We start from the raw sequence: 25,799 nt of genomic DNA, 5'->3' as shown, positions 1-25,799 counted from the left end.
CATTACATGACATTCTGGAAAAGGCAAAACTATGGAGACAGTAAAAAGACCAACGGTGGCCAGGTGTTCAAGGAGAAAGGAGGAATGAATAGGTGGTGCACAGGGCATTTTTAGGGCTAACTATTCAGTATGATACAGTAATGGTGGATACATGCCACTATGTATTTGTCAAAACCCCCAGAACTGTCTAAGACAAAAAGTCAACCCTATTGTAAACTATAGATATTAGTTAATAATAATGTATCAATATTTTGCTCATGAACTGTAACAAATGTATCACACTAATGCAAGATGTTAATAGTAGCGGAAACTGTGTTTGAGGGGAAAGGAAGTAAACAGGAAAGCTGTATTTTCTGCCCAGTTTTTCTGTAAACCTAAAACTTCTCTAAAAAACAAAGTCTATTAAATTTAAAAAAATAGTAAAATGATGAAAAATGACATATGATTAAAACACAAACAAAAAAAAATCTGGAGTGGCTATATTAATATCAGACAAAATAGAATTCAGAATAAGAAATATTAACAGGTAGAAGAGGGACATTACATGATAATAAGGGGGTAAATTAACCAAAAAGACATAACAATCCTAAATGTGAATGAGCCTAACGAGTTTCAAAACACAAGCAAAAACTGACAGAACTGAGTAGAAATAGACAGATCTACAATTATAGTTAGACTTCAATACTCCTCAGTAATTGACAGAACAAATGGAAAATAAGCAAGGATATAGAAAACCTAAACAACACTATCAACCAACTTGACCTAGTTGACATTTATAGTACACTCAACCTAGCAACAGTAAAATACACATTCTTTTCAAGTGCACGTGAAACATACACCAGATATACCAAGAAACAATTCTTTTCCATGAAACAATCTTTAAAAACTTTAAAACCAAAATCACACAAAGCATGTTCTCTGACCACAGTGGAAAAAAATTAGAAGTAAAAAACAGAAAGATATCTGGAAAATCCCCAAACATTTGGTAATTAAGCAACAAGCTTCTATTCTAAACAACTCATGAGTCAAAGTGGAAGTCATAAAGGAAACAAGAAAATATTCTGAATTGAATTCAAATGAAAACACAACATATCAAAATTTATGTGATGACCTTGACCAAGTGATCAACGTTTACATCACCGGTAATAAGTCATGTTGATGTCATGTGCCTCTAAAATGAGAGGCAACGAGAAGGGCACATTCTTCTTCAAAACCCATAACTTTAGTCTAATCATAAGAAAACATTAGACAAACCCAAGCTGCTGACAAACACTCTTTAAAATTGTTAATGCCACTGAAAACAAAAAATAAATGAAGGAGATACAACAACTAAATGCACTGTGGTATCCTGGATTGGATCCTGCAACAGAAAAAGGACATTAGTAGAAAAGTCTGTAAAATCTGAATAAAGTCTGGATGTTAAGGTAATAGTAATATGTAAGTATTAATTTCTTAGTTTTGAAAAATATACCATGGTTGTGTTAAATTGTTAACATTAGGGGAAACTGGGTGAAACATATATATGGAAACTCTGTTTTCACTATCTTTGCAACTGTTCTATAAATCTAAAATTATCCCCAAATAAAAAGCTTTATTTAAATTTTTGCATGATACAGCAAAAGCAGTGCTTACAAGGATATGTATCATTAAATGCTTATATTAGAATAGAAGAAAAGTTTCCAGTCAATAACCTAATCAACTATCCTAAGAATATAGAAAAAGAAGAGCAAATTAAATGCAAAGCAAGCAGAAAGAAGGAAATTATTTGGTAAGGGCAGAATCAATGAAACTGGAAACAGAAAAACAATAAGAGAAAATCCATGAAACCAAAAGTTACTTCTTGAAAAAGATAAAAAACCCACAAACTTCTATTCAGATTGGTATTGAAAAAAAGAAGACACAAATCACCTGTATCAAGGATGAAAGAAGGCTATCACTACAAACCACTCTGACATTAATAAATTCAACTTAGAAGAAATGGAAAAATTCCTTAAAAGATACAAACTACCAAAAGCTCATTCAATAGGAATCAGATAACCTGAATAATCCCAAACTTATTAAAGTACATTCCAACAAAGAAATCTGTGGGCACAAAGGGTTCACTGGTGGGTTCTACCAAACATTTAAAGAAGAAAAACCAGCAATTCTACACAAACTCTTCTGGAAAATAGAAGAGAAGGGAATACTTTCCAACTCATTTTATGAGGTCAGCATAAGGATGACAACAAAACCAGAAAAAAACATAGGAAAAGAAAACTATAGACCAACATTCCCCATAAATGTAGACATGAAAATCTACAACAAAATATTAGCAAATCAAACTCATCAATATATCCAATGGATAACATCACAACTAAGTGGGATTTATCCCAGGAATGATGAGTTCAACATTTAAAACTTGACTAATGTAATTCACGACATCAACAGACTAAAGAAGAAAAATCCCATATGATTGATTATGCCAGCAGTTAAAGAAAGAGCATTTGACAGAATTTAACTTCCATTCATGATAAATACTCTCAGCAAACTAGGAAGAGAAAGGAATACTCATAGCCTGACAAAAGTCATCTGCATAAAACCTTTAGCCACTATCATACTTAATGGTAAAAATCCAAATGCCTCTCCCTAAGACTAAAAATGAGACAAAGAGATCTGCCCCCACCACTCCTATTCACCATCATGCTATAGGTCCTAGCCAGTGCAATAAGGTAAGAAAATGAAAGAAAAGGCCTATGGATTGGAAAAGAAGAAATAAAATTTTCTCTATTTGAAGACATGTTTGTCTACATAAAATTATGAAGAATTTATAACAAAGTTAATAGAATGAACTAATAGTTAAGCAAGGTCACAGGACAAAAAGTCAAAATAAAAACTCAATCCTATTTCTATATATTATCAACGAACTGGAAGTTGAAATTCAAAAGAGTACCATTTATAATAGCACAAAAAACCAAAGCATTTAGGCATAAATGTAACAGAAGATGTGAAGGTTCTGTATGCTGAAAACCACAATAACAAAAAATCAAAGACCTAAATAATGGAGACTATTATTTTAAGGCTTGTAATGGACTGTAAGGTTCAATATTGTTAAGATGTTAATTCTCCCTCAATTGATCTATAAATTCAATACAATCCCAATCAAAATCCAAGCACACACAAAAATTAGTTACATTTCTATACATTAGCAATGAACATCTGAAAAGGAAATAAAGAAAAAAATTTCATTTAAAATAGAATCAAAAATATAAAATACAAAAGAATAAATTTAATCAAGGAGGTGCAAGACTTGTACACTGAAAACTGCAAAACATTGCTAAAAGAAATTAAAGACAACTTAAGTTGAAAAAGATCCCATGTTCGTGGACTGTCAGACAATATAAGACAGCAATACTCCCCAAAGAGATCTACAGATTCAGTGTGATCCCAATCAAAATCCCAACGGCCTTTTTTGCATAAATGTAACAGCTGATCTTAATATTCACATGAAATTGCAAGGAAACACAAATAGCCAAAACAATATTCAAAAAGAGTTGGAGGACTCATATTTATCAATTTCAAAACTTACTACCAAGTTCCAGTAATTAAAGAAGTAGGGTACTGGCATAACAATAGGCATACATAAATGGAATAGAACTGGGAGTCCATAAATGAATTTTTTGACAAGAGTGCCAAGACCAATTAATGCAGAAAGAACAGTCTCTTAACAAACGGTGCTGGGAGGACTAGATATCCAAATGCAAAATAATGAAGTTGAATCCTTACCTTACATACAAAATTAACTCAAGATGGATCAAAGACCTAAAAATAAGAGCTAAAACATAAAACTCTCAGAAGAAAAGATTGGGGTAAATCTTCATGACTTTGGAATTGGCAATGGTGTCTTAGATATGACACCTAAAGCACCAGCAACCAAAGAAAAAAGCAGATAAATTGGACTTTACTAAAATTTAAAAAAGCTTTTGTGCTTCAATGGACACCACCAAGGAAGAGAAAAGACAACATACACAATGGCAGAAAGCAAATCATATTATCTGATATAGGTTTAGTATCCAGCGTATACAAAGAACATTTACAACTCAACAATTAAAAGACAAACCGCCCAATTTAAAAATGGGTAAAGGACTTGAAAAGACATTTCATTAAAGAAGATATGCAAATGGCCGATAAACACATGAGAAGATGCTCAACATCATTATTCCTTACTGAAATACAAATCAAAGCCACAATGAGATATCACTTCACAATCACTAGGAGGGCTATTTTTTTTAAAGGAAAATAACAAATGTTGGCATCAATGTGGAGAAACTGGAATGTAAAATAGGGCAGCTGCTGTGAAAAATAGCTTGGTGTTCCTCAATAACTTAAATATAGGATTACCATATGACTTGGCAACTCTACTTCTGGGTATATAATTGAAAACAAGTGTTTAAACAAAAACTTGTACACAAGTGTTTATAACAGCACTATTTACAATAGTCAAAAAGTAGGAATAACCCAAATGTCCATCAACTCACGAATGGATAAATAAAATGTGACATATCCATATGTATTAGTTTCCTAGGGCTGCCATGAAAAATTACCACAAACTAGGTAGTTTAAAAGGAAAGAAATTTAATCTGTCACAATCCTGGAAGCCAAAAGTCTAAAACTATGGTGTCAGCGGACTGCACTCCCTTGAAAGGCTCCAGGGTAGAATCTTTCCTTGCCTCTTCCAGCTTCTGGTGGCTCCAGGCATTCCTTGGTTTCCTCGGCTGCATCACTCCAATCTCTGCTCCCATCTTTACATGGCCTTCTCCTTTTCTGTGCCTTATCCTCTTCTGTCTAAGGAGACTTGTCATTGAATTTAAGACCCACTGGATAATCCAGAACATTCTCATCTTGAGACCCTTAATTATATCACTGAAGATTATTTTTCCAAATAAGCCACACATACTGTTTCTGGGGGTTAGGATGTGACATAATCTTTTGGGGGACCACTATCCAACCAACTAATCATACAATGAAATATTACTCAGCCATAAGAAGGAATGAAGCACTGATACATGCTGCAACACAAATGAATTTTGAAAACATTATGCTAAGCGAAAGAAGCCAAACAAAAGGCTATCCATTGTATGATTCCATTTATATGAACTTTCCAGAACAGCCAAATACATAGTAACAGAAAGCAGATTAGTGGTTTCCAGGGGCTGGGAGGAAGGGGAAATAAGGAGCGACTTCTTAATGAGTACAGGCTTTCCTTTTGAGTTGATGAAAGTGTTTTGGAACTCGATAATGGTGGTGGTTGCACAACATTATGAATGTACTGAATGTTACTGAATTGTTCATTCTTAAAATGGTTAAAATGTTAAATGTTGTTATGTATATTTTACCACAGTAAAGAAAAAAATCTCATCACAATTTACTTTGTAGAAATCAACAAGCTGGTTCTAAACTTTATATGGAAAACTAAAAGAACTAAGCTAGCTGAAACAACTGACAAGATGAACAAAATTGGGAGTCCTCACGTTACCTGATTCTAAAGACTTACTATAAAGCTACAGTAATCATGAGTGTGAAATATATAAAGGAAGTCTAAACACATAGATTAACAGAAAGTAATAGGCTAGAAATAGACCTACGTATCTATCGTCACTTTATTTCAACAACATTTCAAAGGCAATTCAATAGAGAAAGAAAAGTGTTTTCAACAAATGGTGCTGGAAAAACTAGTCATCCAAAAGAAAAAAATGACCCTCAATCCTTACCTCATGCTATATACAAAACTGGCTCAAAATGGATCATAGACATAAATGTAATATCAAAAATTATGAAATTTCTAGAGGGAAACATAAGAGAAAAATCTTTGTGATCTTTCATTAGGCAAAGATTTCTTAGATATATCACAAAAATCACGATCCATAATAAACAGATAAATTGAACAAGGGATACACTGGGAGAAGATACTTGTAAAACAAACATAAAAACTTGTATTCAGAATATACAAAGAATTCTATAAACTCAATAATAAGAAAATAAACAACCTAATTTTTTAAAGGGGCAGAAGAGTCGAAGAGACATTTCACCAAAGAAAACAGAAGGCGTACAAGCACATGAAAAAATATTCAATATTACTAATCACTAAGGAAATAAAAATTAAAACCATAATGAGATACCACTACACACCTATAACGGCTTAGATAAAAAATAAAATGACAATACCAAGTTCTAGCAAGGATGTGGAACAACTAGAATTCTCATATATTGCTTGCAGGAAAGCAAAAGTATTTTGGAAAACAGTTTGGGCAGTTCTTAAAATATATATATATATATATATATATATATATATACACACACACAACAGTTATAATACAACTCAGTAATCCTGCTTATTGATATTTACCTAAGAGATGAAAACTTATGCTCACACAAAAACTTGCATCAAATATTTGTAGTGGCTTTATTCACAATCACTAAAAACTAGAAAAACCCATAAGCTCTTCAACTAGTGAATAAATACACAAATAGTGGTACATCTATACAATGGAATACTACTCATTAACTAAAAGGAACAAACTACTGACACAACATGAATGAATATCAAATGCATTACACTAAGCAAAAGAAACCAGACTCAAAAGGGTACATTCTGTATGACTCCATTTATATGAACTTCTGGAAAAGGCAAAGTTCTAAGGATGGAAAACAGATCAGTGGTTGCCAGCAAGGGTTGAGGCTGGGAAGAAAGGTTGACTCTAAAGGGGATGATGAGGGAATTGTTGGGGTGATGGAACTGTTCTATGGAACTATGGTGGTAGATACATGACTTTATGTAATTAACAAATACCAGAGAACTGAACATTACAAAGAGTAAATTTTACTGTATGAAAATTAAAAAAACCACCACCAGGATAAAGGGAAAACGATAAAAGCCAGACTATGACATATTAATCCAACTTAGTCAAACTTACATTGACGGCTTACTAATTGTACTGCAAATGAATGAAAGGAAACTGTCTTGGCTTTATAAGAATTTGGCAACAGTTCACTTCCAGCTCAGAGTCTGAGCCCAACCACCAAAGCCCAGTCTGAGGCCACCATGGCTAACCCCACATCTTAGACCACTCACCCCACTTGCAGCCCATAAGCACGGGGCAGCCAGCATGTCTTGTTAGGTGGTCACCTTTCCCACTCCGCAGAAAGTTATACCAGAACAAGACTGTCCCATGGAAAGAGAAGGCCTATCAGAACACATCCTGGAGTTGGTTTTGAGGAAACAAATCAGAACAGTCCCTGGAAAACACAATTCTGAACTCCAAAAGAGATGCCACATATGAAGAGCATGGGCTTTGTTTTTGTTCAGGAAAAGTCCTCAGTTACATATATACCCACCATATCAGCCCCAATGGTCCCTGGGACCTGACCATGTCTTGCTCCTGAAACTCCAGCCTGAAAGGAAACACTCTCACTTCCTTGTGTACAAGGGGAAAGAGCTCTGGGACTCAAGGGACATTCTCCAAGCAGCATCTACTCTATATGGTGAACATGTGGAAACCTACCTGTCCTTGAAGGAGCTCCTGCACCTTCTCCCAAAGTAGGGGCCACAAGATGGGAGCCTAGACAGGAAGTTCCTGAGATCATCACAGTCATAGTCAAGCAAGCCAAAGAGTAGGGCAGAAAAATGGACAAGGCCTGAGGCCTGAAGCAATGAATGACCTACAAAGAAGAGACCTTACCTTCTTGGGCGAAATCATAGCCCCCGAGTCTGGGAAGACAGTGGCACCACCAGCTTCTACATCACTCATCTGGGAAAACAAAGCACAGTAGTTGGCCCTTCTCACCTGAGGATCTGAGACTCTACATCCTGCCTGACCCAGGGAGAAGCTGGTGTGTACCAAGCTATTTTTCCCCTACCACACATGGCCAGGCCTCAATGAAGATCAAGTTGGGCAAGAGATTTCTGGTCACTGATATTGAGGCCTTTCTCTTCCAATAGGAACTGTTTCCTAGAATAATACATTGGTTTCTATTAACACTTTCCCTGTGAGTCCTTCCCTCAAGCCCTGACTCCCCTACCTCATGAACTCCTCAACCTGGCAGAGGAGTACCTGCTACACAGTAAAACAGTTCCCAACCGTGGGACACAGTAACAAATAAAATAGGCACATGTCTTCCCTGCCTCATAGTTGGAGCTCTCAGGTATGCACTGTGGTTCTCAAATTTGCTTCTGCCTTGACACACTCCATCTGTCAGAAGGGCTAACCACAGTAGCCATACACTTAGAAGGGGTCATGAGAACTCCAGAGTAAGACAATGATGCCAGACATCTCTATTGGAGTCTGATCTCTAAAGGAGTCAGTGGCTGAGTCCAAGTGGAGGATATTTAAGCCGAGCTCATTCAATACTTCTCAGCTTTTCCATTCCTTTAAATGGACATCTGTCTGGACTGACACCCACTTAGTCCATAAACCTACAATTTTCAGAATTCAAGTAATACCCATGGGCTGCAGTATTATCTGGCCCCAAGCTGATAAAGCTCTGCTGCTTTCCCTTTCTTATGCTGGGATCTCTACTCTACAACTCATCTCTGCAGGCCCCAAGCTTTCTTCCAACTGCCTCTTCCTTGGAATCCATAAGAAAGGTTCTATAGACACTACTTGGCCCACTTTACCCTTCCTGAGGCTTGGCAGCAAGAAACAGCACCAGGAAATTCAATAAGCCATGCTTTGTCTGTAACCACCCCAGGAGAAGCTGATCTAATCTTGCCTTGCCAGGGCCACTTGAAAAGAAATAATATTTTTGATATTTATTAACCCATGTTCTTCTGCCCCTTCCAGTCTAGTACTTATCCCTTTCTCTGCCTCCTTTCAGCCAATCAGCCCAGGTCCCACAAAGTAAAGAGGCAGACAGTGTGGTGAGCCATCCAGATACTCCTTTCTACATTGAGGTACTCATTCCTGAAGCTCCTGGGAATGTTAGTTGCTGACAGCTCACAACTATGTCCCTCTCCAGATGTTGCCCTCATCTGAAGAGAACTGCCTCACCTATAGTTATGCAGCCTCCCTGGGGACAGCCTGCATTCAATGTTTGTCTGATGCCAGAGTACAAAGGCCTAGAACCTTGCCTCAGTTTAGGGCAAGTGTAAAGGCTTTTCCTACTTCAAGAGCTCACCATAGGATTAACTGAGGTCCATGTTGAAACTGCATCATAGTTTACCTTATTGCATTGCCCAACCCTGTTTCCCCCAATGTCTTATAGGGGTTATGCATGAATGCAAATCTCCAGTTCAGAGTTCGTATCTAGGCCATCTGACCTAAAACCAATTGGTACCCTGAGTGGTCCTAAGACACAGATTGTAAAATGGGATTTTGGCACTGGATCATCTGCCTAGTAGTTGGCAATGAGGACCCCATCACTGGTGGCAGGTGGAATATTGATAGTACCTGGCATGGCGTAGCTATATATTTGCTCAAACTTTCACTAATGGTGAATTGGGATGGGATACCAGTGGAAAGGAACACACTGGCTGGTGCAACACTTCAGGTGATTGAGAGATACAGGGGTGTGGTAAGAAAGTTAATGTCTTCCCAGAGATGTCCATGTCCTAGTCCCTGGCATCTATGAGTATGTCACATTACATGGCAAAGGTTAAAGTTGCAGGTGGAATTAATGTTGCTAATAAGATGCCTTTAAGAAAAGGAGGTTATCCTGGATTATACAAGTGGGCCCAACGTAATCACAATGGTTCTTTAAATGCAGGAGAAGGAGGCAGAAGAGAGAGATTTGAAGATACTATACTACTAGTTTTGAAGATGGAGAAGGGGTCATAAGCTAAAGCATGCAAGCAGCCACTAGAAGCTGGAAAAAGGAAGGACACAATAGCACAACAATGTGAATATACTTAACACTACTGAACTGTACACTTAAAAATGGTTAAGATGGTGAATTTTATGTTACATGTATTTTACCAAAATTTTTTTAAAAGATAAAGAAATGAGCCTCCAGAGGGAACAAAGAATACAGACTTTATAGATTTAATTCAGAGAAGTCATTCAACAGGAAAATAACAATACCTAGAATAAATAACAATAACGGCAAACCCAGTTGGATGGAGGGAGTCTAATCTGTAAAGCAGCCACATTCTATTATTTAAAATGTCTAGTTTTCAAAAAAAATTACTAGACATGCAAAGAAACATGAAGATGGCCCATACACAGGAATAAAAGCAATCAAGAGAAACTGTCTCTTAGGACTAGGAAAAGACTTTAAATCAGCTACTTTAAACATGCTCAAAGAATGAAAAGAAACCATATCTAAGCAACTAAAAGAAAATATGAAGTATGATAATCATGTCTCACCAAAGAGAGAATATCAATAAAGAAAAATTATAAAAAAGGACCCAATAGAAATCTTGCACTTAAATTCAATGACTGAAATGAAAAAGTTAATTAGAGGATCTCAATAGCAGGTTTGAACTGGCAGAAAAAAGAATTAGCAAACATGAAGACAGATCAGTTGAGATTATCCAGTCTGGGGAACAGAAAGTAAAAGAATGAAGAAAAATTAAGAAAGCCTCAGAGACTTGTGGGAAACCATTCAGGATACCAACAGACACATAATGGGAGTCTTAGAAGGAAAAGAGAGAGAGAGAAAGGGACAGAAAGAATATCTGAAAAAAGAAAGATGAAAAACTTCTAAAGTTTGATGAAAAACCATAAATCTACACCTCCAAGAAACTCAACAAACTCCAAATAGGATAAACACAAAGACCTCCACACCTAGACACATCATAATCAACTGTCCAAAGACAAAGAGAGTATCTTGAAAGCAACCACAGGGAAACGATTCATGCACAAGGGATCTTCAATAAGATTAACAGCTAATTTCTTATCAGAAACCTTGGAAACCAGAAGGCAGTGAAATGATATAGTCAACCAAAGGGGGAAAAAAATCTGTCAACCAAAAATTCTATATCTAGCAAAACTATCCTTCAAAAATGAAGGAGAATTATAAACATTCCCAGATAAACAAAAACAGACAATTTGTCACTAGCAAACTTGTTCTAAAAAAAATATTAAAAGAAATCCTCCAGGCTGAAATGAAAGGACACTAGAAAGTAACTCAAATCTACACAAAGAGATAAAGAGCACCACTAAAGGTATCTACACAGGTAAATATAAAAGACAGCATAAATGCATTTCTAATACTTTTTCTCCTATCTGATTTAAGAGACAACTGCATAAAGCAATAATTATAAATCTGTGTTGATGGGCACAAAATATATAAAGATGTAATACATGACAACAATAAAGGAATAGGGGAACAGAACCATGAAGGAATAAAGTTTTTGTATACTATTGAAAATATGTTAGTATTAATTCAAACTATTGTAAATTAAAATGTTAATTGTAATTCCCATGGTAACCACTAAGAAAATAACTCAAAAATATATAATAAAAAACATTTTAAGAAAATAAAAATGTTACCCTAGAAGATATCTAATTAACACAAAAGAAGATAGTAGTGGAAGAACAGAGGAACAAAAAAGACATGAGATGTATGAAAAGTAAATAGCAAATACTATCTTATCAATAATTACATTAAATGTAAATAGATTAAACTCTCTGAATAAAAGGTAGAGACTGGCAGGACAGATAATACAATATGATCCAATTTATATGTTATCTACAAAAGATACACAAAATTCAAATACATGAACAGGTTGAAAGTAAACAAGTTAAAAAAGATATACCATGCAAATAGCACCCAAAGGAGAGCTAGAATGGCTATAGTGAAATCAGATAAAACAGACTTTAAGAGAAAAATTGTTACTGAGACAAAGAAAGGTATGTTATAATGACAAAAGAGTCAACCATCCAAAAGAAGGACATAACAATTACAATCATATATGCAACTAAAAATAGAGCCCCAAATACATGAAGCAAAAACTGACATAATTGAAGAGAGAATATAGAAAATTCAATAATAATAGTTGGAGACTTCAATAATGGATAAAAGATAAGCAATTAAATAGAAGCCTTGAACAACACTATAAGTCAAATAGACCTGGCAGACATCTATAGAGCACTCTACTCCATCTTAACTTATAACAATCAAGTTCAGATTAACACTCCAACAACAATAGAATATACATTCTTCTCAAGTGTACATGGAATATTCACCAGGCTAGGCAACACATTTGTTGTCAACACCCATTCTACACAACATTGGACTGGAGGTTCTAGCCAGGGCAATTAGGCAAGAAAAAGAAATAAAAGCATTCACACTGGGAAGGAACAAGTAAAACTATCCATATTTGCAGATGACATTTCACAGAATGGAAGAAATATTTTCAAATTATATATCTGATAAGGATCTAGTATCCAGAGTATAAAAAGAACATATTTTATAACTCAATATATATATATCTTATAACTCAATAAAAAGACAATCTAATTTAAAAGTGGACAAAACATTTGAATAGACCTTTCTCCAAAGAAGATAAACAAATGGCCAAGAAAAACATGAAAAGATGCTCAACATCATTAGTCATCAGGGAAATGTAAATATAAACCACAATAAGGTAACACATCACACACCATAGGATGACGATAATAATAAAAAGCAAAAAATAGTAAGTTTTGGCAAGGTGTGAAGAAATGAGAACCCTCACAGATTGATAGTGGGAATGTAAAATGGTGCAATTGCTGTAGAAAACAGTGTAACCGTTTCTAAAAAAGTTAAACATAGAGTTACCATATGACTCAGTAATTCTACTCGTAGGATACACAAGAGAATTGAAAATATATGTTCACACAAAAATCTGTACACAAATGTTCATAGCAGCATTATTCACAATAGTCAAAAAGTGGGTGGGGCTGGCCTGGTGGTGTAGTAGTTGGGTTTGTGTGTTCTACTTTGGTGGCCCAGGGTTCACGGGTTCAGATCCTGAGCACGGACCGGACACTGCTTGTCGGGCCACACTGCGTGGGCATCTCACATTAAATAGAAGAAGACTGGCAGAGATGTTAGCTCAGCGACAATCTTCCTCACACACACACACACACACACACAAGTGGAAACAACCGAAATGTCCATCACCTGATGAATGGATTTAAAAAATGTGGCATATCCACACAATGGCATATTATTCAGCTATAAAAAGTAATGAAATACTGATACATGCTACAAAATGGATGAAGCTTGAAAACACTATGTTAGGTGAAAGAAGCCAGACACAAAAGATCACGTTTTATGTTTCTATTTGTATAAAACATCTATGATAAACAAATCCACACAGGCAGAAAACAGATTAGTGTTTGCTAGGTACTGAGACAGGATCCGGGAGAGGAGAATGGGGAATGACTGCTAATGGACACAGAGCTTATTTTTGGCATAATGGAAACCAGAATTAGATAGTGGAATTCTGGTTTCTGGAATTAGACAGTAGTGATGGTTGCATACCCTTGCTGTGCAATATACTAAAAACCACTGAATTGTACACTTTTAAAGAGTAAATTTTATGGTATGTGAATTACATCTCAATTTAAAAAAATAAAAATTTTAAAAGGTTAGACCTACTCCATCTTTGAAGATGATGGAGAGGTCTCAGCCTTGCCAAACCACGTGCAGACCCGTTAGACTCTATTTCCATCTCCCCTTCTGGTCACTATACCAATAACTATGGTAAGTAACAATACAACCTGACTGAAGAACTGGTAGGCCTGAGAAGGGAAAACAGAGACTATATACTGAAGAAGCTATAGGACCTAGTTAACATGTTCCATCAGGATCTCATTATTGGGTCTGGATCCTAAGGATGTGCTGGTTCAAGGCAAGGGGTGTGTGTGTTGGGTGGGGGGGGACCTGCCTCGTGACATGTAAAACTGGAGTGAGTCTGTGTTTATTCTTACCTTGGCCCAAACCTTTTTTACACAATGTGAACAACTCAGAGCTCTGACCACTAGAAAGATTTCCAAAAACACTGCTTTTCACGACCATTACCAGTAGGAGTGCATTTTCAGCTTGCACCCATATTGGAACTAACTCATCCATGAATCCATCTCAGCCATTTCCTACTTCCATCTTAGGAGGACTGCTGCTGGTCCGGCCCTATCTTACGACTTGGTAGATCTGACAGACTCGAACTCATGATGGGCAGCTCTGTTGCACAATCATTCAATGTTCCACGGTTAAATTCTTCATGTCTAACAGGGCCAGGAGTATGGCAAGGGCTGATTTTGAATGGTGTATAGTTTTGTTTTGTTTTTTTCTTTTTCTTTTTTTTTCTTTTCTGCTTTTTCTCCCCAAATCCCCCCAGTACATAGTCGTATATATTTTAGTTGTGGGTCCTTCTAGTTGGGGCTGTTTTCTTTTTAAAGATTTTATTTTTCCTTTTTCTCCCCAAAGCCCCCCGGTACATACTGGTATATTTTTAGTTGTGGGTCCTTCTAGTTGTGGCATGTGGGATGCCGCCCCAGGGTGGCTCAATGAAAGGCACCATGTCTGCACCCAGGATCCGAACCAACAAAACCATGGGCCACCGCAGCAGAGCGCGCAAACTTAACCACTCGGCCACAGGGCCGACCCCACTGAATGGTGTATAGTTTTTGAATGAGGTTCCTGCTGAGGACACAGCCTCAGTCCAGAGCCCAAAGGGTGATCCTTCTATTTTGGTTTGCCAGATACTCCACATGGCTTCATTTGCCACCACACATACCTCTAGTGGTTTCGGGTATTCCTGGTTGTATGGCAGAGCTACTTGTATCACAGCCTCAACTTACTGTGAGGCCCTTTCCTGCTATGGGACACATCTAAAGCTGGCCAACTTCTCTTTTTGCTGGTAAATGGGTAGGAGCAGTTTTCTGAATTATGGAATATGCTGCTTTGGACCAACTACTGGATTCCTAAAGACTTCACTAATATGGAAAAACCCTGAATTTTTGCAGGGTTTAGTTCTCATCCTTTGTATCTTATGACTTACCAAAACGAATCTAGCTATGCTCAAAGGGTCCACTGGTCCTATCACACAGTCTACCACCCAGAAACTGGTAGCCTGATTTAGTAGAGGAACGGTCTCTTGAAGATTCAGGTAAGGTGTTAGCTTGAATATTATACCCTGCAAAGAGAGGGCCATCTTCCAGGATGCATTATACACCCCAAATTGAAAACCATAATATGTAGAACACATGGATCTGGGAACCTAGGGATGGAAATAGGAATGGCTACACTTACTGCCATTCAGAGTTGCCTACTTGGACAATCTCTGTTTCCTATCTCTACATTTTAGGCTCTGTGGGTCTAGAGCTACACTGTCCAATAAGGTAGCCACTAGTCATGTGTAGCTGTTTAAATTTAAATGTAATTAAGTTAAATTAAAAATTCAGGGGGCCGGCCCCATGGCCAAGTGGTTAAGTTTGCGCACTCCACTTCGGCGGCCCACGGTTTCACCAGTTCGAATCCTGGGCGTGGATATGGCACCACTCGTCCGGCCACGCTGAGGCAGCATGTCACATGCCACACCTACAAGCACCCATGACTAAAAAAAAATATACAACTATTACTGGGGGGATTTGGGGAGAAAAAGCAGGAAAAAAAGAGGAAGATTGGCAACAGTTGTTAGCTCAGGTGTCAATCTTAAAAAAAAAAATTCAGTTCCTCAGTCCTACTAGTCATATTTCAAGTGCTCAACAACAGCCACCTAAGAAAGTGGTTGCCATATTAAACAGGACAAATACGGACCATTTCCACTATTGCAGAATGTTCTACTTGACAGCAATGCTCTACAGGACCTGGTTTCCAGAAAGGAATGCTTCTACTATGGGATACAGAGAGTCCCACTGAAATTTAAGCTATCGCTAATGCACTGTCACTTTGAGCACTTCATGCCAAGAGATCAGCAAGCAATGAAAGGAGTCAATTTACTGGCAGGGGTCATTGAATCTGATCATCAAGAGGAGAGAGTGTTGATGTTACATAATGGAGACAGGAAAGAATATGGCACTCAGGTGATTTATTGGAGGGTTTCTTAGAACCCTCCTATTAAATTTTAATGGTAAATGGACAAGTCTGTCATCAATGGTCTCAAAAGTTAATGGTCAATAGGGGCTCAGACTCCTCAAGGATGAGAGTTTGGGTCAGCCTAATAGGTATGCTACCCACTCCAGCAGAGGTGCAAGCCTGACACAAGAATGAAGGACATTTTAGCAATTTCCTGTGTAGTGACATGATAATGACTCAAGGTCCAAATGAGCATGTTCCAATGCTTTGTTACCATGCAAGTCTCTTTGAAACAGTGAAACAACTGCCATAACTAAGGGTTGGGAGACCAGGATTGTCTGAGATTGGATTCTTGCAACTCTAGAAAAATGGTGGCTAAAACAGAAAGGGCTACCTGCAAAATATTTTTCGCCAAGTTTTCCCCTGACTTTGCGCTTGCTATTCTTTTTGCCTCTGAATATGCATCTTCCAGATCTTTCACACAGCTGGCTCATTATCATTCCAATGTCACCTCCTTAAAAGAGGCCTTCCCTGATCAACAAACTCTTCCATAACAGTTATTTTGCCTTACATCACTCTAATTAATTACTTAATAAGACTCTAAAATATGTATTCAATTTATTTATTGATTTTTAATTTTCTTATTTATTGTTCAATTCCACCCTGGAATTTAAATCTTCACAAGGGTGGAAACTGGTGGTTCTTTTCGTTGTACTATCTTCAGCACCTGAAACAATGTCTGACACATTGTATGTGTCAAGTAAATATTTGCTAAATGACTGTGTTACAGAGACTAACAAAACTAGACTGAAGTTAAGAACAGGTTATTTCAACACCTTCAGCTGACCAATAAGCTAATGGGGACCAAAAAAACCTAAAGGAAATAACTTGCCAAACGAACGCAGCAAATTTCCAGCAGATTCAGCATCAGAATCATGGTTTCTGGCTACTAAATGCCTTGCTCTTTCCATTGTATCACTGACACAAAAGTAAATGACAAATATCACAACTGTTCTAAGAATGTGGCAAGCAACACCGAAGCCACAGCTGACGGCAAAGAAAGTGAACTATAATTAGCATCAGCTTTAATTATTATATCTACCACCTCTTGTCTGTGTAATTCTTAGAGAAGCAAACAGAACAACTCTCAAATATTCAAGGCAGCAGCAAAGACTGGGAGAGACGGGAACATACTCAATTCACAACAGCACCCAAATTACATTTCTGTACCATCCTCTCTTCTAAATTCTTTACTGACGCTTCTTGTGGGACCATAAAGACACTGTTCCACTGTTCATGCTGGAGAAAAGATGTGGGGTTTTGCTGTGGATAATATGTACCTAGAACAATAGTTCTAGCCGAAATATAGCCGAAAATGCCCTACATTCATTTTGTAATTAATGATTTTTTTCCTACTTTATCTTGGAGAAAACAAGAAATTTACACATTATGACTATTGTCCATTGTACTAAAGCAGACCACCCATGTCCATTTTCCAAATTATAGTCATGCATCGCAACAAACAGAACAAGTCATGCTCAGAAAATTCCTGAGGGGCTGGCTCAGTGGCGTAGTGGTTAAGTTTCCGTGCTCCGCTTTGGCGACCTGGAGTTCACAGGTTTGGATCTTGGGCATGGACCTACACACCGCTCATCAAGCCACGCTGTAGCAGCATCCCACATACAAAATGGAGGAAGACTGGAACAGATGTTAGCTCAGGGACAATCTTCCTCAAGCAAAAAGAGGAAGATTGGCAACAGACGTTAGCTCAGGGACAATCTTTCTCACCAAAAAAAAAAAATCCTGAAAAAAACCTCTGTCAAAATCAAGTTTCTTTTTCTGCTCATCAATGATGCTATGATTAAGAGAACATAGAAGGATCTTCATTTTGTACCAACCTCAATTTGGGTAAAACAGTATGACAGAATTTCAATATTTCCAATTATTTCTTTTCAAAAAGAATGAATTAGAATGAGTCAGAAATCTTCCCCCTTTAAAGCCGTCACTATTTACGAGCGAAATTCACTGGGACTGTCTCCCATAAAAGTGGAGGTCTATATCTGCTATAACTTTGGAATTAAGAAATCTTAAAAGTAGTGTAACAATACAATTTGGGGTGGAGAAAGAAAGACAGTAGAAAAATACCTGGTATATATATCTAGGAATCCTGAGGTTTTTTCCCCTCATTGATTTTATTTGTTTTTTCAAAGATTGGCACCTGAGCTAACATCTGTTGCCAATCTACTTTCTTTTCTTCTTCTTCTTCTCCCCAAAGCCCCCCAAGACATAGTTGTATATTCTAGTTGTGGGTTCTTCTAGTTGTGCTATGTGGGACGCTGCCTCAGCATGGTTTGATGAGTGGTGCCATGTCCACCCCAAGGATCCACACCAATGAAACCCAGGGCTGCCTAAGCCGAGTGGGCAAACTCAACCACTCGGCTGTGGGGCTGACCCCTCCCCCTCATTGTTTATTTTTAAAATTAGCTTAAAAATTCAATAACTATTTTAAGAATTAAAAAATTAGTCCTAGGCCAGAGGAAGAAATCATACCTGGTTGGCAAAACCAATGGTTCTAGATCTTTACCCTTCAGTGGAGAGACTGGCAACATAAGGAGTAATAGAATGAAGAGGCGCTGTGTGATATGAAAAAGTCCCTCAGGTAATTCTGAGACTCTTCCCTTCCCCTCTTTCTCCCTCTGCTTCTTTTTTTTTGTTTTTTGCTTTTTCTCCGCGAATCTCTCCAGTACATAGTTGTGTATTTTTTTGGTTGTGGGTCTTTCCGGTTGTGGCATGTGGGGTGCTGCCTCAACATGGCCTGATGAGCGGTGCCATGTCCGTGCCCAGGATCCGAACTGGCGAGACCCTGGGCCACTGAGGCAGAGCGCACGAACTTAACCACTTGGCCACGAGGCCAGGCCCCTCCCTCTACTTCTAATCAATAAGTAATAGCAGCTCTTATATGAGTTTGATCATTAGAATCTCCTGGGGTGTTTTTAAATATAGAAATTCCTGGATCCCAACCCTCAATATTTTGATTCAGTGGGGGCCCTTCCAGCCCATGCTTGGTGTGCCTATGGAGCAATCCAGTATCACCCATACTTACATAGCTCATGAATGTGGCCACACGATTCCCTGTCTCATCAGGCTCCAAAAGGCTTGTCCTCAAATCCCTGTGAAATTTAAGTAAGGGTGAATATCCAGGTTTTAGGCTTAAACTAGTTAAGAAGCATGAGAAACAGCTGCTTTCCCATCCATTATAATTAAGGATGTAATATGAGAATGAGAAACCTATCACAACCAAATGGAGGTCACCCCACCCCTTCAGTATGGACATGAGCAGACAAGCAGGTGAGACTGGAACCCAGGCAGGAAGAGAAGATACAGGAACTAAGTGATGCATTCACAGAACAAACCGCCAATCCATATATTTGTCCATGATGGAGACAGAAAACTCAACAGAGGAAGTGGGTCAGAAAGCATGGCTAAAAAGGAATGCATGCCACTCCTGCAAAACATTTGATCTTAGGGCTGGCCAGGTCAGGAACAATTCAGAGTGGAATCACAAAGGGGGCTTATCCATAGGGAGAGTCTGGCTTTTGCTTTCAAGGTTTATGTGGTTTCCTCAGTGAAGGGTGTTCCTGCAGCACCAAGAATGTGGTTTCCCAGAATCCTATAACCAGTGGATAGATTTTGACTGTAGAGATGGCTGCTTTCAGCCTATATTCTGGCAGCAGTGAGAGGGCTTTGATTGCTGCAGCATCTTCTTATGAGGGGATAGGTTTAAAGGAAAAATCTTAGCTCAGACCTAGCTCTTCCAGGGAGTCTCTGAATTTCAGGCCACATGCCTGTTCACTGGGTCCCAGGACCACGATGTACATACCTCCTTTATAGCACTTACTCAATTATTTTGAAAGTAGCTGTTCATATGTATGTCTCCCAAAAAACTGTGGTCTCTGTATGGGAACTGACACTGTCTTCTTTGCCTTCCTATCCCTAGTTCCCAGGAGAGTAACCAGCACATCAAAGGTGCTAAAGGAACATACGTTTTTCAGTTTGCTAATTCAGCTTGTCTCTCCCAAAGCACAAAACATCTATCTTCTCCCTGTGTTTGGCTCAGCCACACTAGGGCTTGTGCTGGGCTAAAGTACTGGAGCTCAGAGCAATAGACTCAAGTGCTCCTCCTGTTCACAGAAAAGTGAGGTCTGCCTGAAGAGAGAGGCAGGGGAACCTAGCACAAGTAGGGCCACAAGTGGGAGCAAAGGATTCTGTGTAGTTCTCTCTCCATCACTTTCCATCCCAAGAATTCATCTCAATTCCAGGTGCCTAGTGAAGAAAGTATCACATTAGATGGAGGTAAAAACTGTTTTCGCTTCTGGGTCTGATTTTAAAACAGTCCTCAGAGATTTATCCTTGAGAATTTAGAGGCCTCTGAGCTAGAAACCAAACCTCCCATATGAACTCTGACCTTCTCCTGCCACTTGAAACACAGTCCAAAGAAAGAACATTTTGCCCTTACCAAAAAATAATCCAAATGAGGTTCAAAGAATTCTCCAATACCACAATCAGCAACCTGGCAGTGAAAAAACAGACATGGTTAGTTAGGTGGGCAGCCTTCAAACCAGCCCAGGAACTCTTCCTTCACAGGCCTGCTCCTAAATGAAGACAAAATAAGCAGCTTATCTAGCACCTGCATCTGGATGAGGAAACTAAGGATAAGACAGTATATAGAACTTATCCAAGGTCACACAGCTAGAAAGTGGCAAAGGTCGGATTTACAACCAGGCTTTCTCATTCCTGGGCTCATGCTCTTAAACCACCAGCCATTTGTGGACCCACAGAAAGAAGTGGCAAACAACAGACTGGGTAGGTTTCTGTGGGAAGGGGCATAGAAGTGGAGCTCCTGACATTTCAAGGTCAGTGTCCCCAAGATAGAGAATAGAAAGCTTCAGGGTAGAGGTAACAATGGCTCAACTGCCAGATGGGAAAGGGCAAGAAAAGGGGAAAGACAAAGATGTCCCACTCAGGTTGACTCAGATACCTCATACCTCTTCCATCAGAAATACACTGGATGGAGAAAACGAGGTACAAGAAGAAAGCATGGGGAGTAGAGAAAAGGGGACCAATGTGAGTCAGAAGAAACAGATAGGGCAGAAATAAGAGGAGGATTTGAAGTGGTTCAGAGATCATTCCTCTCTCCTCTGGACACTGTGCCGCAACTGTCATTTCTGGCTTAGCAATGCCATATGAGGACATTCAGAATCCTCACAATGTCAGCATTCACAGGGTCCTTGTAACTCTTCCATTCTAATTCTCTCATCTGATAATGACAATACTGAGACAATACTGAGGAAGTAAATTGCCCAAGTTTATAAAGTCAGTAAGTGGCAGAGCTGAGAATATAACTGAAGTCTTCAAGATTTTAGTCCTGTGTCTTTTTTTGTGATATAACAAGCCCCTCCCAAATTTTTAAGTAAAACTCAAAACTAGTTAAACCATAATAAAAAGGAGTGTATTCAAGCTAGGACAAAATCACTCCTGGGGCCCATAAACAAATACAAATTGCACACAATTACACATAGGCCCACATGTAGGTAGGCACAAAGAGTTACACCTAGGGACAGTGTGAGAGACAAACAGTAAACAAATGGAGAGACACCAAATGAACGTCCAGAGCAGAGAAATCTCACATATATGAGTAAGGTTATAGGGAGAGATGCCAAACCACCCCACCCCAGATTACCTTTGGCTGACCCTGACTTTGGATGGGTGAGCAGAAGCTGAGGTGATATTAAAGACTCTGGATCGCTTCATCTAGGAAATAGAACCTGAGAATGAATACAGTCTCACTTTACCCCTAACTACCTGCAGACCCCAAACACAGAACTATCATTAACTGACTCATTCATTCATTCTTTTAAGAACCTAATCTGAACTATTTCAAGTGTACAGAGAATTTTGGAGAATAATACAACAAATTCACAGGTACTCCTAACTCAGGCCTGCGAACTTTTAGCATTGCCCAGATGAGGCAGAGACTAGCTACCCATATGATATTCTTTCTCTCTTTTTGCACTAATAAGACAGTTCTGATTTTATTAAAGGTACCAATGTGCCCAGAAAAGACTATACCTTCTCAACTCCCTTATACCTTGATGTGACTCTGATTATCTTATGGAAAATTATTTGTAAGCAAAAGTTTTTGTTGGGATAAGGGATTTCCAGGAAAGCTCATTAAAGGGGGACAGCTAGTTGGAGCAGACTCTTTTTTGGCCCTTCCTTCCCTCCACCTGCTTCTGATCTCAAACCCAGGTATGGCTCTATCAGCCATCTTGTGACATTAGGAAGAAAGCCATGCACAATAAAAGTTGAAACAGAAAGAAGCATCCAGGTCCCTGATGATACTGTGGAGCCACTAAAATGGTGCTGGACCATATTTCTCTTTAAGTCTGTTTATATAAAAAAAACTTTAGAGGGCCAGTCCCATGGCCAAGTGGTTAAGTTTGTGTGCTCTGCTTCAGCGGCCCAGGGTTTCACTGGTTCGGGCCCTGGGCACGGACATGGCACCGCTCTTCGGGCCATGCTGGGGCGGTGTCCCACATGCCACAACTAGAATGGACCCACAACTAAAAATACACAACTATGTTCCTGGGGGCTTTGGGGAGAAAAAGGAAAAATAAAATCTTTAAAAATAAATAAATAAATTTTTATGTGTTTAAGTCACTGTAACTGGGTCTCTATTATAAGTAGCCTAATATAATTCTCAACTGATATATTTATTTACTATGGAACTTTTTCAAAACTAAATAAAACAATACAGATAAAATTGAAACTCTTTATATAGCCCTTCCTAATCCCATTCTCCTCCACAGCTCCCCCAAAATAATCACTACTCTAAAATTAGTGCTTTATTCTGGAGCATGTTTTTACACATTTACTATTTATGTATAAAGTAGTCAATATGAACAGTACTGTCTTCCATATATTTAAACCTTATATAAATTACATCACATTGAATATTGGGTTCTATAAGTTGCTTTTTGATTTAGTATTATGTTTTTTGAGATATCCACGAGAAATATGTAGTTGTAGTTCACTCATTTCCACTAAAGCTGAATAACGAATTGTATGCAAATTCCACAAATTGTTTATCCATTCTCCTTTGATGGACATTCAGATTTCTGCAACCTTTTACTGTTAGAACAGGCTGCAATGACCCTTCTGTTACATCTCCTTGTCCACATATTCAAGTGTTTCACTAGGGTAGGGGGCTTCAAACTAGGGTACGTGTACCCCTAAGGTGTGCACAATTTTAGCAGTAAGTACACAGGAATTAACTTTCAGATCCTCAACTTCTATGCATACTTTTTATTAGCTTTGTTCAATTTCTCTTTTCAAACAGTCCTTCCTCCTACTATTCAAAAGAAAGGTCTACTCTTCATACACCTATAATTTTACTGTAGTGTATTCCCCTCAAGTATAAAAACTTCCAGGGCATCAAAAAAAAGGACAACATGAAATACTGTTTTGGTGAAGCCTCCTCTAGGTTAACCAAAGCAGCCATTAACTCACAGTAGGGTTTCCTGTATCTAACACATTTCTGATAAGTGTAAAGTATAGAACTTAGAAATGGGGCATTTTGGTCCTTGTTGAGATGTTTTGAATAAAACTATTTGTAAAGTAGGACAGTGTTAACTGATATATACTTTTGTCTCATGACTTGGCCTCCTTTATCTCTTGACTATTTTTGAAGAAGTCACTGCTCTAGGGATGATCCAGGGAGGGCAAAATGAGTATTGATAGAGAATATTTACAGGAGAAATGGTGGATTCACGTATTTAAATATAGGCAATTCTTTTTAACTATTCTTAACATTCATCCCTAATAAATGTCATTCACTAAAAAGAAAAGGAAATTCAAACAGCTAAAAAAGTTCAGGTTGATAATGTTGATTCTTTTACATGTAACAAGGTGTCACAGAATAAAAATACACTTCTAAATGCAATTTCCTCCACATATCTTCCTGGAAACCACCAAAAAAGAAAGAAAACAAAATCACCCATTACTCACGTCTACAATATTAACTAGGAAACAGAGTAACTACAAATTTTTATTTTATTTTAAGTGGGTAAATAAACATCAGATGTCAACAGAGGGTTTCAGAGATTTCTAAGCAAAGACTCTGGGTGAGGCTACAGAAAGGGTGAAAAGTGCAGTGTGGTCTTAATGGTAGTGAAACAGTGTTAATGGTAAAACACCATATAACGTCATCTAAGGTCTTGCTTCCAGAGGGAAAAGGCCCTCCTCTGAGTGCAGAAATTCTGAGAGAACATCTGAGACTTAGTGGATCAGAGTTCTGGCTTTTGGACATTTTAAGCACAGGAGCTTCAAAAGCATACTGAATCATGGGTGGCAATATGGGGAGAGCACTATTCCCAGAGTGAAGGAAGGAGAGTGAGACATCCCTTATAAGTTTGGTGGTGACGAAAAGAAGGAATTGGCTAAAAGTAAGGGCTCTATTAAAATTGTATTATTATAATTAATAATTATAATTAACATTATAAATATTTATAATTAACATTATAAGTATTATGATATTATATAAATATTACTATATTTATATAATATCATTATATTTATATAAATATTATATAGTAAGAAACAATTCAAAGAAGACAGACCAAAAAAAAAAGTACCATTAATTAAAGAAACTGCATTTCACTGTAGGAATAGCAGAGGAAACATTTAACATGAGATCACTGGTCCAGGAAAATCCAACAAAAATAAATATGAGAAATAAAAATAAAAAAGAACTCAGTGTCCATACAAGTTACCATAAATAGAAAAGTATACAATGAAAATCAAAACTTTTCCGGAGTTGAAAACACAACAAAACAATCCAGCCCCAGCCAAGAAACAGAGGAAAATTATAACAAAATACTGTAAGAGAAGATGTGAAACAAAAACTGATCATATTCAGGAAAGCTATTGGAAAAAACAATAAAATTATCTCAGAAATAAAGACTAAATCAGAAGGTGCCCAAGAAAGAGAGATGACCAAAAGTATACCAAGAGATACAGAAGACAGAATGAGAAAAATAAATAAAATGAAGCAAAAATGAAGATAAAGGTAAACAGGATCAGAGATAGTGATAAATATAAAAGACCGACGAAGACAAGCAACATAGGTATCACTGGAGTCCTTAAAAAATAAATAAAAGAATGGAATTTACCTAAAATGGTCAATTCCAAGATATATTGTAGTAAAACAGGAAATATAAAATAATAAATATAGTAAATTAACCTAAATGAATATGTCAAAACTGAGACCAAATATATCAATCATATGAATAAAGTATTTATTTACATGGATAAATACAAATTATTTTTATTAAGAATAAAAGATTTTTAAACATAGCTGAGTATACTCCCATCAGACTGACCCTCCCCCAAATAATAACTATAAACTCTGGGCAAAACACACAAAAAAATTACCAGAAGGCACCACGGAGTAAACAAAAGCATGCAGATTATGGATGGAAGTCTATCCTTGAAAGAAGGGAATGATACAGGGTGGTTTCCTACTTTTTTAGTGGCTGTTAGCCTCAGGATGACCAAAGCTGACACAGCACAAGGCAGCTAAAATTCTGACAGAAAATCCAAAGTTTTTCTAACCTGAGAATCACATTACAGGGTTTGGAGCAACCACAGGTGCTAAAAATTAAAGAGTAAATCCCGATAAGATGAAAGAGAGAGAGGTATCTCCAAATTCTATGCATAAGCTCTACCCAAATCTCTTGCAGACCTCTAAACAATGTATATGT

The 25,799-nt window shown here is 37.8% G+C and overlaps 1 protein-coding gene across 26 annotated transcripts in view; it reads right to left on the bottom strand.

Annotated features, from left to right (window-relative positions):
* LOC123290210 (uncharacterized) overlaps positions 1 to 25,799 on the bottom strand; it is a 140,626-nt gene that overhangs the window by 75,910 nt on the left and 38,917 nt on the right. For 23 of the 26 annotated variants that reach the window (XR_011505831.1, XR_011505830.1, XR_011505840.1 and 20 more), the window contains 4 exons: positions 21,719 to 21,789; positions 20,495 to 20,548; positions 19,082 to 19,148; positions 7,716 to 7,784 (listed from right to left, as the gene is read on the bottom strand). Coding sequence is in view for 13 of the 26 variants with exons in the window: in XM_070517455.1 (XP_070373556.1) it covers positions 7,716 to 7,784; positions 19,082 to 19,148; positions 20,495 to 20,548; positions 21,719 to 21,789 (261 nt within the window). In the remaining 13 variants the exon portion in view is untranslated. The remainder of the gene's footprint in view (positions 1 to 7,715; positions 7,785 to 19,081; positions 19,149 to 20,494; positions 20,549 to 21,718; positions 21,790 to 25,799) is intronic. The other 3 variants (XM_070517457.1, XM_070517460.1, XM_070517459.1) reach the window with 2 other exon arrangements.

The sequence above is a fragment of the Equus asinus genome, chromosome 9, assembly GCF_041296235.1.
Source record: "Equus asinus isolate D_3611 breed Donkey chromosome 9, EquAss-T2T_v2, whole genome shotgun sequence".
In the NCBI taxonomy this organism is placed as follows: domain Eukaryota; kingdom Metazoa; phylum Chordata; class Mammalia; order Perissodactyla; family Equidae; genus Equus; species Equus asinus.
This window is presented reverse-complemented; position numbering and strand designations above follow the sequence as displayed.